The 15,222-nt window shown below is 37.0% G+C and overlaps 1 protein-coding gene across 1 annotated transcript in view; it reads right to left on the bottom strand.

Moving 5' to 3' along the window:
- ARHGEF26 (Rho guanine nucleotide exchange factor 26) overlaps positions 1–15,222 on the bottom strand; it is a 168,276-nt gene that overhangs the window by 103,939 nt on the left and 49,115 nt on the right. The window contains exons 5-6 of the mRNA XM_063442565.1: positions 12,683–12,739; positions 10,011–10,171 (exon numbers count right to left, since the gene is read on the bottom strand). Of these exons, the coding sequence (XP_063298635.1) occupies positions 10,011–10,171; positions 12,683–12,739 (218 nt within the window). The remainder of the gene's footprint in view (positions 1–10,010; positions 10,172–12,682; positions 12,740–15,222) is intronic.

The raw sequence follows: 15,222 nt of genomic DNA, 5'->3' as shown, positions 1-15,222 counted from the left end.
AATCTGCCTAATATCGTGTAGGTCCCCCTCGTGCTTCCAAAACAGCTCTGCTGCATCAAGGTATGGACTCCACAAGCCCTCCGAAAGTGTCCTATGCTATCTAGAACCAAGACATTAGCAGCAGTTCCTTTAAGTCCTGCAAGTTGTGAGGTGCGACTTCCATGGATCGTATATGTTGTTCCAGCACGTACTACAGATGCTCAACTACATTGAAATCTGGGGAATTTGGAGGCCAAGGCAACTCCTTGAACTATTTGTCATGTTCCTCAAACCAACTGAACATGTTTTGCAGTATAGCAGGGTGCATTATCCTGTAGCCATGTGTATGTGGTCTGTAACAATCTCTAGGTAGGTTGTACATGTCAAAGTAACATCCACCTGAATGCCAGGACCCACATTTTCCCACCAGAACACTGTCCAAAGCATAACCTTGCTTCTGGTGGCCTTCCTTCTTCCCATATTGCAGCCTGCTGCCATCCCTCACCAGGTAAAAGACACATGCACACGGCCATCCACCTGATCAAAAAGAAAATCTGATTGGTCAGACCAAGCAACCTTCTTCCACTGCTCTATAGTCAAGTTTTGACACTCACATGCCCATTTAAAGGAACACCAAAGTCACCCAGATCACACCAACTCAATGCACTGGGTGCAGTGGTTCTGTTTGCGTAACCCTTCAAGGTAAAACACTGCTATTTTGCATAAAGGGAAATTTTACCTTAAAGGGCTCAACATGCCTTTAGTTGCTGACATACTGACAGCCAATAGAGGTACTCCACGGCACTGACTAAGTAAAAATTAGTCACATCACGCAGCAGTTCATGTCTCTCAGAGCTGGATCAGGCTCCACCTCCTGCGACATCACATAAATGGCGTAATCAATGCTTTATTATGGGTATTTTTATGACACTGGATGTCCTCATGCAAAGCGTCGTTTCACGGAGTTAAACTCTGTGTTAATCAAAGACACGCCTCTAGAGGCTGTTTAATAGACAGCCACTAAAGGCAGTCTTAACCCTGAAATACAAATGTAATTTCTCTAAAACTGCAATGTTTTAGATTGCAGGGTTAAAGGGACAGATTTACTGCACCCAGACCTCTTCATTGAGATGAAGCGGTCTGGGTGCCTGTACCTTCAAGTGTTGTTGGCTCGAAGATTTGCATTGCTAGTAATTTTAATGCTCAGCTTAAAAATCTAAATTAAATACAAAAAATAAGAAATAACTAGCTGACTAGCTAAATAAGGATATCACAACTGTGGAAAAGGAAGCAAATTCTTTTGGTTCAGCTATCTTTGTTCTAACATAGATAGTAAAACTGTCCTGTTATGTGCCCTTTTGGATTTGTGAATCACTCCAGACAATGCAGCAAGTATAGCGAGAAGATAAATGTAAATCTGAATGAAGCTGTAAAAGGCAGCTCTTGTTAAATTTCCCGAGACATCATCTCATCAGTACGTTTTTTTGGATGGAGTTACAGAAGAGAATTGTACACTACGATTCCATTCAGCAGCAATGTTGACGGCAAACCCTTTTCAATGTATCAAACAGAGGTTTGCTGAAAGGGGAAGCCAAGGGAATTTCATGGATGTTAAAGAATGCTCTCCGACAACCACATATTGTATTAGAAGGTCGCTGCAAACACACATGGTTGGGAACCACTGTCTGTTTAAATCATTCTCCTCTTCTAAAGAGAAAACAGAATCCAAGCAGTTTCCAAAAGGAAACTAGGCATTCTGACTTCATTGAAATCAACACAGAAATAGCATTGTTCGGACACATATTGAGGACCACTGGACCCGAAGCCATTGGACACATGACAAAAAGAATATTTATAACAAGTTATTTCTAATGATTTACATGTTGAAAATGTATGCACTTCCCTTTAATAAACATGGAAAACACGAGCATGTCAAAGTGGATCTGTCATTGTTATATTAAAGGGGAACCGTCACTTTTCTGGACTTTACACCAATCAAATATAACTTGCATGAAAAGTTGTTGTTTTTTCTAATGCTGCTCCCTTCCCTGTTTATAGTAAAGATTTAGCAAATTAAATCATAATCAGAAAAGTCAGGGCAAACATTGCAATTGAAAAGGAGAAGAATAAAGAGATGTGGATTTCTAAATTTTATTTTTCACACTTCAAAAATACATATTTGTTAAATTTAGGAGCAAGTAAAAATCAAATTAAAAATCATGAGCAGTGGCAGTTCCCCTTTAACTATTAAAAATCTGAACTCGTTTCCATTTAAGTGATGTAATGCAGCATTTTGCTTAAAGGAACACTATAGTGTAAGAAACACAAAAATGTATTCCTAACACTATAGTGTCTCTCTGCCCCCCCCCCCCCCTTCCTCGCACCCTCAGAAAATAAAGAGATGGAAAATCTTTTTACACTTAACTGATTATAGCGCTGAGGTTCATTGACACTGGGTCATGCTCCTCCTCTTACATCAGTTGATGGGGGGAATATAATGCGCATGCGTGGCATGACCCACACATTCATTTGCCTTCCCCATAGGAAAGCATCAACTTAATGCATTTTTATGGGGGATTTGAAGAAGCTGGCATTCCTCGTGTAAAGTGTGAGGACGTCAAGCATCATTTCAAGGAGTCAAACTCTTTGAAATTGGAGGAAGCGCCTTGGAGCAGTCTTAACCCTGCAAAGTTTGCAGCTGCAGGGCTAAACTGACAAGGACACTGCATTCAGACCACTTCAGTGAGATTAAGTGTTCTGTCCCTTTAAGTAAAACTTAATGGATAGCACATAATAAGAACGTTGCACCGACCGGTATAAGATTTCCAGCAGATAGTTACCTAGGACTCCCCTATATCAGCATTTTGTGGTGTAAGCAGACTGATTTGATATATAAAGCATCCACTCCGTGAGTGCTGTAACATCTGATTATTTCAGCATGTATTTAGAGAAAACCTTTAACCCCTTAAGGACACATGACATGTGTGACATGTCATGATTCCCTTTTATTCAAGAAGTTTGGTCCTTAAGGGGTTAAACTCTACTGCTGAATCCCAGCTCTAAGATTGGCCTGGTGTAAAAGAACATATGCACCAGCTTCCACCACAAGAAGCCCTTTCATAATGTCTTGCATTATATATGCAGCAGAGATTGTGACAGATGTAAGTAACCACATGCCTAAGACATTCCAGGGGTGACAGGGTCAGAGACACAATCTGTCTCAGTGCAAAAAAAAAGCCTTAATTTAATGGAACACTATAGGGTCAGGAATATGAACGTGTATTCCTGACCCTATAATGTTAAAAACATGTATTATGTGGCTGGTCCCATCTTGCCCACCTTAAAAAGGGTAAAAAAGTACCTTTATTCTATCACTGGGCGGGTTCACCAGCGATGGCTCTGCCTCATCTCCGCCTCCTTAGCTCAGATTATCAAAATTTATGATCTCAGCCAAGCCAATGCTTTCCCATAGGAAAGTATTGGGAGGCTAATGTGCATTTGTGTCAATACGCTGTGCTGCTCCAATCACCATCTCCTCGTAGAGATGCATTGAATCAATGCATCTCTGTAGGGAGCATTCAGTGTCTCCATGCAGAGTATGGAGATGCTCAATGTCTGTGCTGCACACTGTGCAGCACTAACCCACGAAGCACCTCTAGTGGCCATCTGAATGACTGCCACTAGAGGTGTTACTATGCAGTTGTGTAAACACTGCAAGTATATTAATATACTTGCAGGGACATACTATACACACTATAACAACTACATTAAGTTGTTCTGGTGGCTATAGTGTCCCTTTCATATTGTTGTTTAAGCTTTCCAAATGATTTAATACTTATGCACTCTTAAAAATATTTAAAATCATGAAAATGTTAATTTTCTAATATTTTGATATTTTAGATATTTTTTTTATATAATTATTGGATATTTTAATATGTTGAATAATCATATTAAGATGAATAGTCTGTATTCAGGTTTTTACATGCACTTTAAAATCTGAATTTGAAAAAACAATGTAAATCCCCTGGTGCAGGTTCGGCACTTTTGGTTGGAGGCATATTAGACTGTTTGACAATGTTTGACAATGTTTGACTGTTTTAACAATGGTGATGAAGGACGTGGAGAATTTTGGGAAAATTAATAAATATAAACAGAATTTATCAATAAGGGAAAAAAAAGCTTTAAAGGAAATCAAAAGTAATGATCAATTAGTGATCAAACCTGCCGATAAGGGGGGAGGAACTGTTATTCTAGACAAAGATGTATACATTAAAGAAGCAAATAGAATACTTTCAGATTCCTCCACCTATCAGAAACTAACACATAACCCCACTAATGATACTATAAAAAATTTTAAACAGTATGTGGAAAAAGGGAAAAGCTTAGGGATTCTTACTGATAAAGAGGCAGACTACCTGTGGATAGACAACCCTAAAATACCGGTCTTTTACCTATTACCCAAAATTCACAAAAATATAACTAATCCCCCAGGAAGACCAATTATATCAGGCATAGACTCCATCTCAACTAGAATCTCGGAGTACATAGACACCATTCTGCAGCCTATTGTCATAAAAAATCCTACATATCTAAAGGACACGATCCATGTCTTACAAATTTTAGAACAAACAAAATGGACAGAAGGCAATACATTAGTCACCTGTGATGTTACTGCACTATATAGCATTATACCCCACGAGAGAGGAATAGCAGCAGTGAAACATTTTCTAGAAAAATCTGATTTTAAAGAAGAACAAATTCAATACATTTTAGAAGGTATTTTACTTATTTTAACCCACAATTACTTTTGGTTTGAGAACACTTTTTATCTGCAAATCTGTGGAACGGCGATGGGCACCAAATTCGCCCCAAGCTATGCCAACCTCTTCATGTCATTCTGGGAAGAGGCATTTGTACTTCAAGGGCATCCATGGGGGGCGAGTTTGGTGTCCTACTGCCGTTTCATAGATGATATCTTTTTTTATATGGACCGGCACTACAGAGACCTTAATAGAATTTATTGCATACCTCAATACTAACGACTATGGCATCAATTTAACTAGCACCTATAGTACCCACCACATTAATTTTTTAGATCTCGACATCAGAATTCAAGACGCCATGATAATCACCAAGAATTATTTTAAACCAGTGGACGCTAATAGTTATATCGACACCAGTAGTTGCTACCATAACCCTTGGCTACAGAATGCCCCTAGGAGCCAATTTTTAAGAATTCGCCGCAATTGCAAACTAGATAGCGATTATTTAGAACAGGCCCTCTACATTAAACAGCAGTTCATGGAGAAGGGATATAACGAAACCACCTTGAATCAAGATTTAGAAGATGTAGGTAAATTAAAACGGAATCAACTTATACAATATAAACCAAAGAGAACGAGAACTGATACTAATGAAGTTCCCTTTATTTGCAATTATAATGGACACAACAAGCGTATACATAAGACTATAAATAAATATTGGCACCTACTAAAAGACGACCCTATTTTACACAAAATTTTACCACCAAAACCTAGGATAACATATAGAGGAGCCAGAAATTTTAAAAATATATTAGTCAAAAGTCACCTAAACCCTACAAAACCCAAACATTTTATTCAGGATCTTAAAGGATTTTATGGCTGCGGCACATGCCTCCCATGCAGAATAACGAAACAGACAAGGAGACACCTTGAAAATTTAGAAGACATCATTCAGAAACCATATATTGTCAAAGACCACCTCACGTGTCACTCCAAAGGTATTATATATATTTTGAAATGCCCTTGTAATCTGCTGTATGTGTGGAGAACCATCAGACCTTTAAAAACTAGAATTGCCGAACACATCCGTAACATTAAAAATGGCCTGGAAACACACAGCGTATCGCAACATTTTAAGGATACTCATAACAAAAATCCGGAGAACCTGTTCTTCTGTGCAATTAAAGAAGTAAAAAGGGATTGGAGAGGGGGTAATTACATTAAAGCATTAGGGAAAGAAGAAATGAAATTCATATATACCTTTAAAACCCTCATCCCCCATGGTCTTAATTCAGATTTTGAGGTTTGCCATTTTTAAATATTGGGTAATTTTTACACGATCAACATCTTTTCTAAAAAAGTCTCCCATTTCTTAGTCAACCCATTTTTTAATATACAGAGTATCTTTTAAATATTCAGTGTCACTATTACGTTTGAACCATCTATTTTTTAATAGTTTTAAATGACTTTTTACCTATTTAGGGGCTGTTTTATTTTATTTCATTTTATCTTAAAAGATTCATATAGAAATCCATTGATGTCTTGCATTTCCATAGGAATAATACTTTCCTCTATTTTGCATTTGATTGTATGTTAATAGGCATTTGCTCTTTTCTTAATCATGCTTTCCTTTTTAACATTTACTTTATTGTCCATCAATAATTATCCTCCATGGACTGATATTGGAGAATGAGACCGAACAGGACACAGAACTATGCCTGTATACATGGAAACCGGAACCGGAATGCATGCGTTCCACTGTTGGAACGCATATGCCGAAACCGGAAATGACCGTATCTATGCGTTCCACTTGTGGAACGCGGAAGTAAAAACGCTACGATTGAATAATTGAGCCGGGAAAACGGCGCGAAATTTGAACTACAAAGGAGGAACACCCACAGCAAGAATCTACAGCAACTGAGGAAGCCTCATCAAGAGGAGAAACGCGTTTTGCTACTAGAGACTCTCTCTATAAGACTGCCTACAACTGTAAGGTCTTATTTTTTATATTTTTCTTGTGCACTTTATTAATAAAGCACTTTATACTATTTGTACCAACCAGTGAGAGGACATCATTCTATTTATTACTTCCTGCACTGATCTGCACTACCACCTCCTGTACTAATCTGTGAGAGGACACCATATTACCCATCACCTTCAGGCAGCACAAAGAAGGGAGTGGGAACCTTAATCCCACAACGCTGGAAAATTGAGCCTTATTCCATAGGCTCTCGCTTTGTGAGTTTATTTTCACAGATTTCCCTGATATTTATAAAACATTCAGACAATATTGCACTATGATGTGTCCTTCTGTGTTTTATCTCTAGGGTATCTATTTTTAATAAGAAGAAATCCCATTTTAATTGTGACTTATTGTAAACAAGAAGAAACTCCACCTTACATTGTATGTATGTTTGACAAACAGAATGACATAATTTCACTAACACAAAACACATAACTAAAGACCACAATGTATGTATAGTAAAGAACTTTACAAAATTATAGAGAATCTAGCAAATACCTATTGCATTGTTGGAAAGCAAACCGCAAGAGGTATCAGGAAAGGAATTTAGGCTATAAACATTTTGATATGAATTATACTACATTGCGTAGATGGGATACGTCCTAAGCAGATATCATCAGTTGCTAAAAAGCAATTCTCCTGAAAAATGCACACAGTATTAAAGACCTTTTTAATAAAATTAAAAAAAAGAAATTCAGAGCAGAAATTAAGAAACCATTTTTAAATGTCTCTTTCACCTTTTAGGGTCTCTGTATATTTTGCAAAGACTCCTGATGGTAACTTTGCTGCTTGGGGTGCAGCTAAGGTGCAGGGGTGCAGCTAGGTTGACGCTTCCATCTTCTTTCTTTATCTCCTAGTGTTTCATCTGCAAGGAGTCCATGTCAGTTCTGTACTCTGGTGCATGTGCAAAAGTACAAGACTAATGTTTATGGAGAATCCCATGAGACCACAGAAGCCTCCATGGACATTATCTCATGACGAGCAAGACAATCCCCGATTACCACAGCTGTAGCTAGCAATGCCTTAACAGCGGTAGCTCTGTCTTTTGTCAAAGCAGAGACTTACAACAAGAGAAAGTAGTCCTTATTTTATCTTTTGTTATCTTTTGACTGTGTTGGAATTTTTGACACAAAATTCCAACACCATTCTTTATAACTTTAGGATTTATCTTCATGGAATGCTCTTTTTTTATTTCTGTTGGTAGAACGGCTTTAATGGGTACTCTGTATATTCACAGACTTTTATTCTGAGCATACAACTTTTCTCTATGATAAGTCACTTTCATCACGACTATTGGTTTTTGTTATCAGTGTCTCTCACAATGGCCATAGGTTTTTGCTATCAAGCATACATGACACGAGCATAAAACTTTATAGTTTCTTTATGATCAGTCACTTTCACAATGACTGTTGGTTTTGTAATCCGCGTCTCTCACAACGGCTACAGGTTTTTGTCATCAATTACAGCAAGCTCTAGTTTCTGCAGAAAACATTCAGCAGCTATGGCCTTCACTGAGTTATTGGAGCGTGGTCTACTCGTGTCTACATAGACAATGCCTGCTATAATATATACCAGTATTTACTGTATTTCATAAAATATTTTGTATCATATTCTCGCCAGCTGCCACTTTATGAGGTTGCTCGTACTTGTAAACCTTATCAGTCAATCATGAAGAAGCAAGTCAATGCATAAAAACATGCAAGTATGGGCAAGAGATTCAAATTTTGGACAAACTGAACATCAGAATGCAAAGTGACCATATAATGATTTTTGGTGCCAGCAAAGTGGCTAGTGTATTCTTTTTTTTTTTTTTTTTTTTTTATTCTGGAAACTACTGTCCTCCTGAGATTGTCATTTCTGCAGTTTTTAGAGTTTACACTGTGACAATCCTCGAGTGAAAATAGCTTGTTAATAAGAGAGGTCCGAGGAGAATGGCCAGACTGGTTCAAGTTGAAAGGTACGTAACATTAATCAAAAGGAACAAACATTTACGTATGATGTGCCAAAGAGCATTTATGAAGCCACATATGTAACCTTGAAGTGGAGTTGCTAAAGCAGCAGACGATCTCACCAGGTTCCTCTAAAGTCAGCTAACAGGAAGTTGGTGCTACATTGGGCACAGGTACACCACAACTGCACAGTAGAAAATTGAAAAAATACTGTACATCTGTACTGCAGAATATCAGTTTTTGCTTTGATGCACATATACAAAGGTCAGAAGTTTGCAAAAACAATATAAGTGCATAGATCTACACTCCAGTGGAATCTACATTCACTACATCTCAATCCAATAATGTACCTTTGGTGGAAGGGAAGATTCACATTAAAATGTGCAGCTGATAAACCTGTAGTAACCGTGTGATCTTATTTTGGAGCAGAATTTTTCCAGCATCTTACTGAATCCAAACCACAAAGAATAATGTCTGTTCAGTGGGCAACGTGAGTCGTACCCAGTATTAGAAAGGGTTCCTAATAAAGGCCTCAATTTAATATTGTTGAATAGGCTTTCCAAATGATTTGTTCAACATTTTTAAATATCAAAGCATACACCATATATAAATATATAGATAACAAAATATTAGAAAATTAACGTATTTTCATAATATTTAATCAGTTTAAAGGTTTACCCAAAAATATTAAATAATTTTGAAAACAATCCAAAATGGTCACAAATATGCTTATTCACTAAAGTGAGATGTGCCAGGAATTCAGAGTGAATTTTAACATTTAGGACAAAATATCCAAATTAGTGAAAGTTACCTAAGTCAATTCTGTTTATGGTTTGGCTATTTTGACCATTAATTTTAAATTCATGACAATTTATGAATTCCCTAATTTTAGTGGTTTACTGTAAGTGTACAAAAATAAGTGTGTGCTTGTATATTGTCTACTCCACATTTGCATTGTCACAAATCATTTACATAAATATAACTACAGAAGACAAAGAAAAAAATATAATAAAACTACGGTACCATTCTTTACTTACGTCTGTAAATTCTTTTCAGAATTGTGTTTACATATTCATTTTTTAGACAAAACAGTTGGTGTGCTAAAGAGTGGATTATGGGGAGTTGACAATCAATCTATGACATGTTGGCAAATAAATAAAAAGAAACTTTACTTTGCCTGAGTTCTAAAACTCAGTGGTTTTGGTTTATGTTGTACAAAATTGTTGGCAGCCCAGCAGAACTCACAGTTTAGTAAAACAAATGCTAAATATATGCTATGTACTCTGAAATCCTTACTTTTTGCTTGCCTCACACACATCAGTAATGTTGGAGAAGAGATGATGGTTTTCCGTTTTAGTCATCGTGGAAGACAGTTGCTTGGAATTCTTAAACATCCGGATTAAAATTTCCAGGCTGAGTAGATACGAATGCTCAGAAGATATGACTTCAAACATTGCCTGTGAGAAAGTATTAGAGCACGTTTTCATTAAACTCTAGTAATACTCAATTTCTCATTTAACAAAAGAAGAGATAAGAATTGTAGTATACTCAAGGAATCACTAATAAATATAGAAATTCTGATCCTGGAGTTGGCATACAAGCCAATTCATTCCTGATTTCCCACAATTGTGTACAGTTCTTGTTCATATAATCTTTTGTAGTGGCAATTGGTTTTAAATTGTTACTTATTTATGAACACTTAACTGGCTATAACTGTCTCAATATTTGTTTAACTTGGTAATGCTCTGGGAGGCATGTTATCTTACAGAAATGGTGGATTGTACTGTCTGAATGTAGCATGTAGTACACGAAAATTCTCTATTTACAATGAATAAAAGAAGTTGCCTCAGATTTGTTCACAACAGGCCAACCATGAAATGGCCTATAGTGTTGAACGGTAAACTTGATGTTTACTTTCCACTCTGTCTTTCACCATCTGTATAATTATACTCAATTTCCTTTAGACTATAAATCCCATTTGATCAAATGCTCAGGTTCTCAGTTGTCTATATTATCCATCATATATTTATCTGTTTTGGATCTACATTGTACAGAGATGCAGAATATTTTCTTACTTAAAAATAAAAATAAAAAATTACAACAGTAAAATGCACGAAGGTGTGTTAATCATCTTTCAGAGTCTGTACAGATGTCTAAACAGCAACTAGATGCATACTTGCAAAAACAATATTCAATGATATACGTTTTCAACTGTAGGGTTGCAATTTTGGGCGCCTGTTCTAAAGAAAGATATCATGGCACTAGAAAAAGTGCAGAGACGAGCTACAAAATTGATAAAAGGAATGGAGCATTTTAGTTATGAAGAAAGGTTAAAACATTTAAAACTCTTTAGTTTGGAAAAACGGCGCCTGAGAGGGGATATGATAACATTAAAGGACCACTCTAGGCACCCAGACCACTTCAGCTTAATGAAGTGGTCTGGGTGCCAGGTCCCTCTAGGATTAACCCTTTTTTTTTATAAACATAGCAGTTTCAGAGAAACTGCTATGTTTATAAATGGGTTAATCCAGCCTCCAAATCCTCTAGTGGTTGTCTCACTGACAGCCGCTGTAGGCGCTTGCGTGATTCTCACTGTGAAAATCACAGTGAGAGCACGCAAGCGTCCATAGGAAAGCATTGTAAATGCTTTCCTATGAGACCGGCTGAATGCGCGCACAGCTCTTGCCGCGCATACGCATTCAGCCGAAAGGGAGGATCGGAGGCGGAGAGGAGGAGGAGAGCTCCCCGCCTGGCGCTGGAATAAATGTAAGTTTTAACCCCTTCCTCACCATCCAGCCCGGCGGGAGGGGGTCCCTGAAGGTGGGGGCACCCTCAGGGCACTATAGTGCCAGGAAAACGAGTATGTTTTCCTGGCACTATAGTGGTCCTTTAAAACACATATATTTGGGCCAGTTCAAACCTTTATCTGGAAATCTATTCATAAACAGGGCTTTATATAGGACGAGGTCACACATTTAGGCTGGAAGAAAGGAGATTTCATCTAAGGCAAAGAAAAGGTGTTTTTACAGTAAGAGCAATAAGGATATGGAATTCTCTGCCTGAAGAGGCGGTTTTGTCAGAGTCTATACAGATGTTTAAACTGCAATTGGATAAATACTTGCAAAAACATAGCATACAGGGATATAATTTTTAATTAGTGGGGCAATAGCTGCTTAATCCAAGGAGACATCTGACTGCTATTTTGGGGTCAAGAAGGAATGGTTTCCTAGTTTGTTGCAAAATTGGAAGCGCTTCAGACTGTTTTTTTTTGCCTTCTTTTGGATCAACAGCAAAAACATATGGGAGGAAGGCTGAACTTGATGGACACACAACTCTTTTCAGGTATGTAACTATGTAATATATTCTGGATCCAATGATAACACTAACTGCCATTCTGGGGTCAAGAAGGAATTATTTCCCCCTAGTTTGTTGCAAAATTGGAAGTGCTTCAAACAGGGTGTTTTTTTTTTACCTTCTTTTGGATCAACAGCAAAAACCAGATGTGAGGAAGGCTGAACTTGATGGACACATGTCTCTTTTCAACCTATGTAACTATCTATTTATTTTATATAACTTTAGCAATCCAACAACAGTTTATCTGAATCATATCACATCATGGATTGCCAACAGCATAGCAGAGTTTGGTGATGTGCACATATTTTAACTTGCTAAATATAATTTAAAGCCTCCCCATTTGAAGACTGGGCTTCAAATAATCCACATCTACTCCAGATGAGACAGTGTTATGTACTCCAGTTTTAATGTCAGTATTGCCCATTTTCTCCATCCGTGGACACCCCCTTTGTGTCTCTATAGCAGGAGCTTTGAGAAACAGTTTGATTGGATGCCAGGTATGGGATGGTCATACAGATAAGCCAGGAGTCATGCAGAACTCAAACTAATTCAGTCCATAGGTCAACTTTGGAACATTAAAAAACACATCAGACATCATATAACTGGATAAATACCTCTTGTCTTTTTCTTTCCTCTTGGGTGATGCTCTGTGACAGGCCATTCTTCCTGACCTTGAAAATATGAAAATATGTTAAGAAAATGTATGTGTCTGTTGATGTTTTCATTAAGACAACACTCTCTCTATGCATTCCCTAAAAATGGATAAATAATAAGCAAATTTCAATTAGACCACTTTATTTGATGAAATAGCACAGTTCATGGGTTATTACTTATCAGATATGTACTTTTTTTTATCACAGGCCTGCCATTGTTGCTGAATGAATGTGCTAATCTTGGTCCACACACAATGAAATAGTCTCCCTCCCAACCTGCTACATGGAATGCAGCTATCAAATCTAGAAGCTCAAATGCAAAAAATGTTTTCTCTCTTTAGTGTGGTTCTATTCTATGCTACATTATAGCATTACAAAAAAAAAAAAAATAAGCTGATGACAAAATTATTGGAATCACATATTTTCAAAAAATGCCTCAGTCAATATTCTTTTTCATCAACTTATATTGGAGTTCTATTAAATGCAGACAGTGAATATTCTTTCTTGTATTATTCATTATGTTGTACCATTCCTTTAATATAATAGGAGTTCTTAAATCTTGTACCCATTTTGTATAGCTTTCAGAGTTATAGGTTTATTCTGTATTTGTAATAATGAATTGCATATAGAATTTAGTTTTTTTGTGTCTTTTCTATTTAGAACATGATCAAATAATTGCTAGTTATTCGTTTTGGGTTGAGTTAGTAAATGGTTTTGTTAAAAACGTGCACATTTTAAGATAGTTTTTGTTATTTCTGTAGTTTCAGTTCTGTATCTGCCTGCCTTCTCTGCAGATCTGCCGTGCACCCATCAAAAATGCCTTAATCGGGTCAGTAACCATATGAATCTCAACAGAAAATTCATAGTTCCAAGGTTATAAGCTTCACAATGTCTTTCATAAGCTCTTCTTAGTGTTAAGAGTTATATCAACTTTCTTCAAGATAATTGTACAATGCTCCGTTACACTGACTATATTGGATCAGCGCCATTTTGGGCCTCAAGATGTGGAGGAAATGTCTTCAATATTATGGTCTCCTCTAATGTGGGCAGTGTTTGGTTCCTTGTCTGCCACCCTATAGCTTTAGGAACCCAGGAATACCACTCCAGAACAGAATGGAGATCAGTTCACAATAAGTTCACAGGTAAACTGAACACTAAACAGACAAAACCATTCACTTCCATCAGTTGTTTTCGCTGACCCTAAAATAAATAAAGATTTTAAAGACTTCCTATTTTTTGCAAATCTCCACACAATATAGAACTAAAACTTTCGGGAAGGGGTACGTGATGACGTAACAGTGCACGTGCCGTAAGGGGGAGTCTGAAGGGGAGTGTGAAGTGGTCGATCCTGGCGTTCGAGGGGCTGAGCACGCGATTACCAAGCTGATACACAGTCCGGCACTATTGACTAAAGCCTCGAAGCACATAGGATACAAGGTTGGCAAAAGCGGACAGAGGTTGTGCGTTGCAACAGTGCAGGAATAAGGACTGGACTGTATTCCGTGGTGAAGCCTACATGCGGTAAAATCATATACTGCCTAATAACAAGGGTACACGAGGATGTGAGGAGGTGAGCCTTGAACATCTAACAAGTGGAGGTGATTGAGCCTCGGAAAGTTGGTTTTCCAGTTGTGGAGGGACTCCTCACACTATTGTGCTTTCTGTGCTTATGTGATCAAAATCCGGAACCAAACAAACAAAAAAACAGTATCATATATTAACTGATTGTTTGACTTTCTGAAGGGAAAAAAGAGAAATCCATATAAAAATAAAATGTAAAAAAGTGAGCAAAGAGTGTTTGAAGGTGATCTTGATAAGAAAGAGAAAAGAAAGCAGATTAACTAGACAAAGAACTAATAACGGAATAAAAAAAATCAAATAAGAAACAAGCATAATTCAAGAGAGACACAGACTCTAAGAGTTAGAAATTACTTTACAGATTTTATGTGTATAATACGTGGTGATGAAGACTGCCTGATTGAGAGCGTCTGAGATTTTTCCACAACTTATTTTTAAATTACTTTCTGCCTATCCAGAGTTTAAGTTTCCTCCTCCTTTATAACAAGGTATACAATTTAAAGCAATACACACAGCAATAAAAATAAATAAATAAAAGAACAAACAAGGAGAAGAGAAAATGAACGAAAAAGAAAGGGGTTAAGAAAGGGGGGGAAAAAAGAAAAAAAACAACAAGAAAGAAAATCAGATTATAAAAAGCCTAAAAAACTGTTGCAAGTAACAAAGACTATTTATCATAGAATTGATAAAACATCCCAAATACTTCCAACAACAGAGAAATATGTCAGTCAATCAATGAAACTGAATAGTATTTTTACAAGGTTTGAATTATATGATGCCTGGCGAACGATACATCCTTGAAGGTAGAGATTACAAGCATTTATCTAAGGTCCATGGCTCATAGATATATGTTTGGTTAGGGCAAATTAAATTCCTAATATTCAGATTAAAAATAATACATGGTCGGATCAGTTTTATTATAG

This window comes from Pelobates fuscus, chromosome 2 (assembly GCF_036172605.1).
Source record: "Pelobates fuscus isolate aPelFus1 chromosome 2, aPelFus1.pri, whole genome shotgun sequence".
NCBI classification, from domain to species: domain Eukaryota; kingdom Metazoa; phylum Chordata; class Amphibia; order Anura; family Pelobatidae; genus Pelobates; species Pelobates fuscus.
This window is presented reverse-complemented; position numbering and strand designations above follow the sequence as displayed.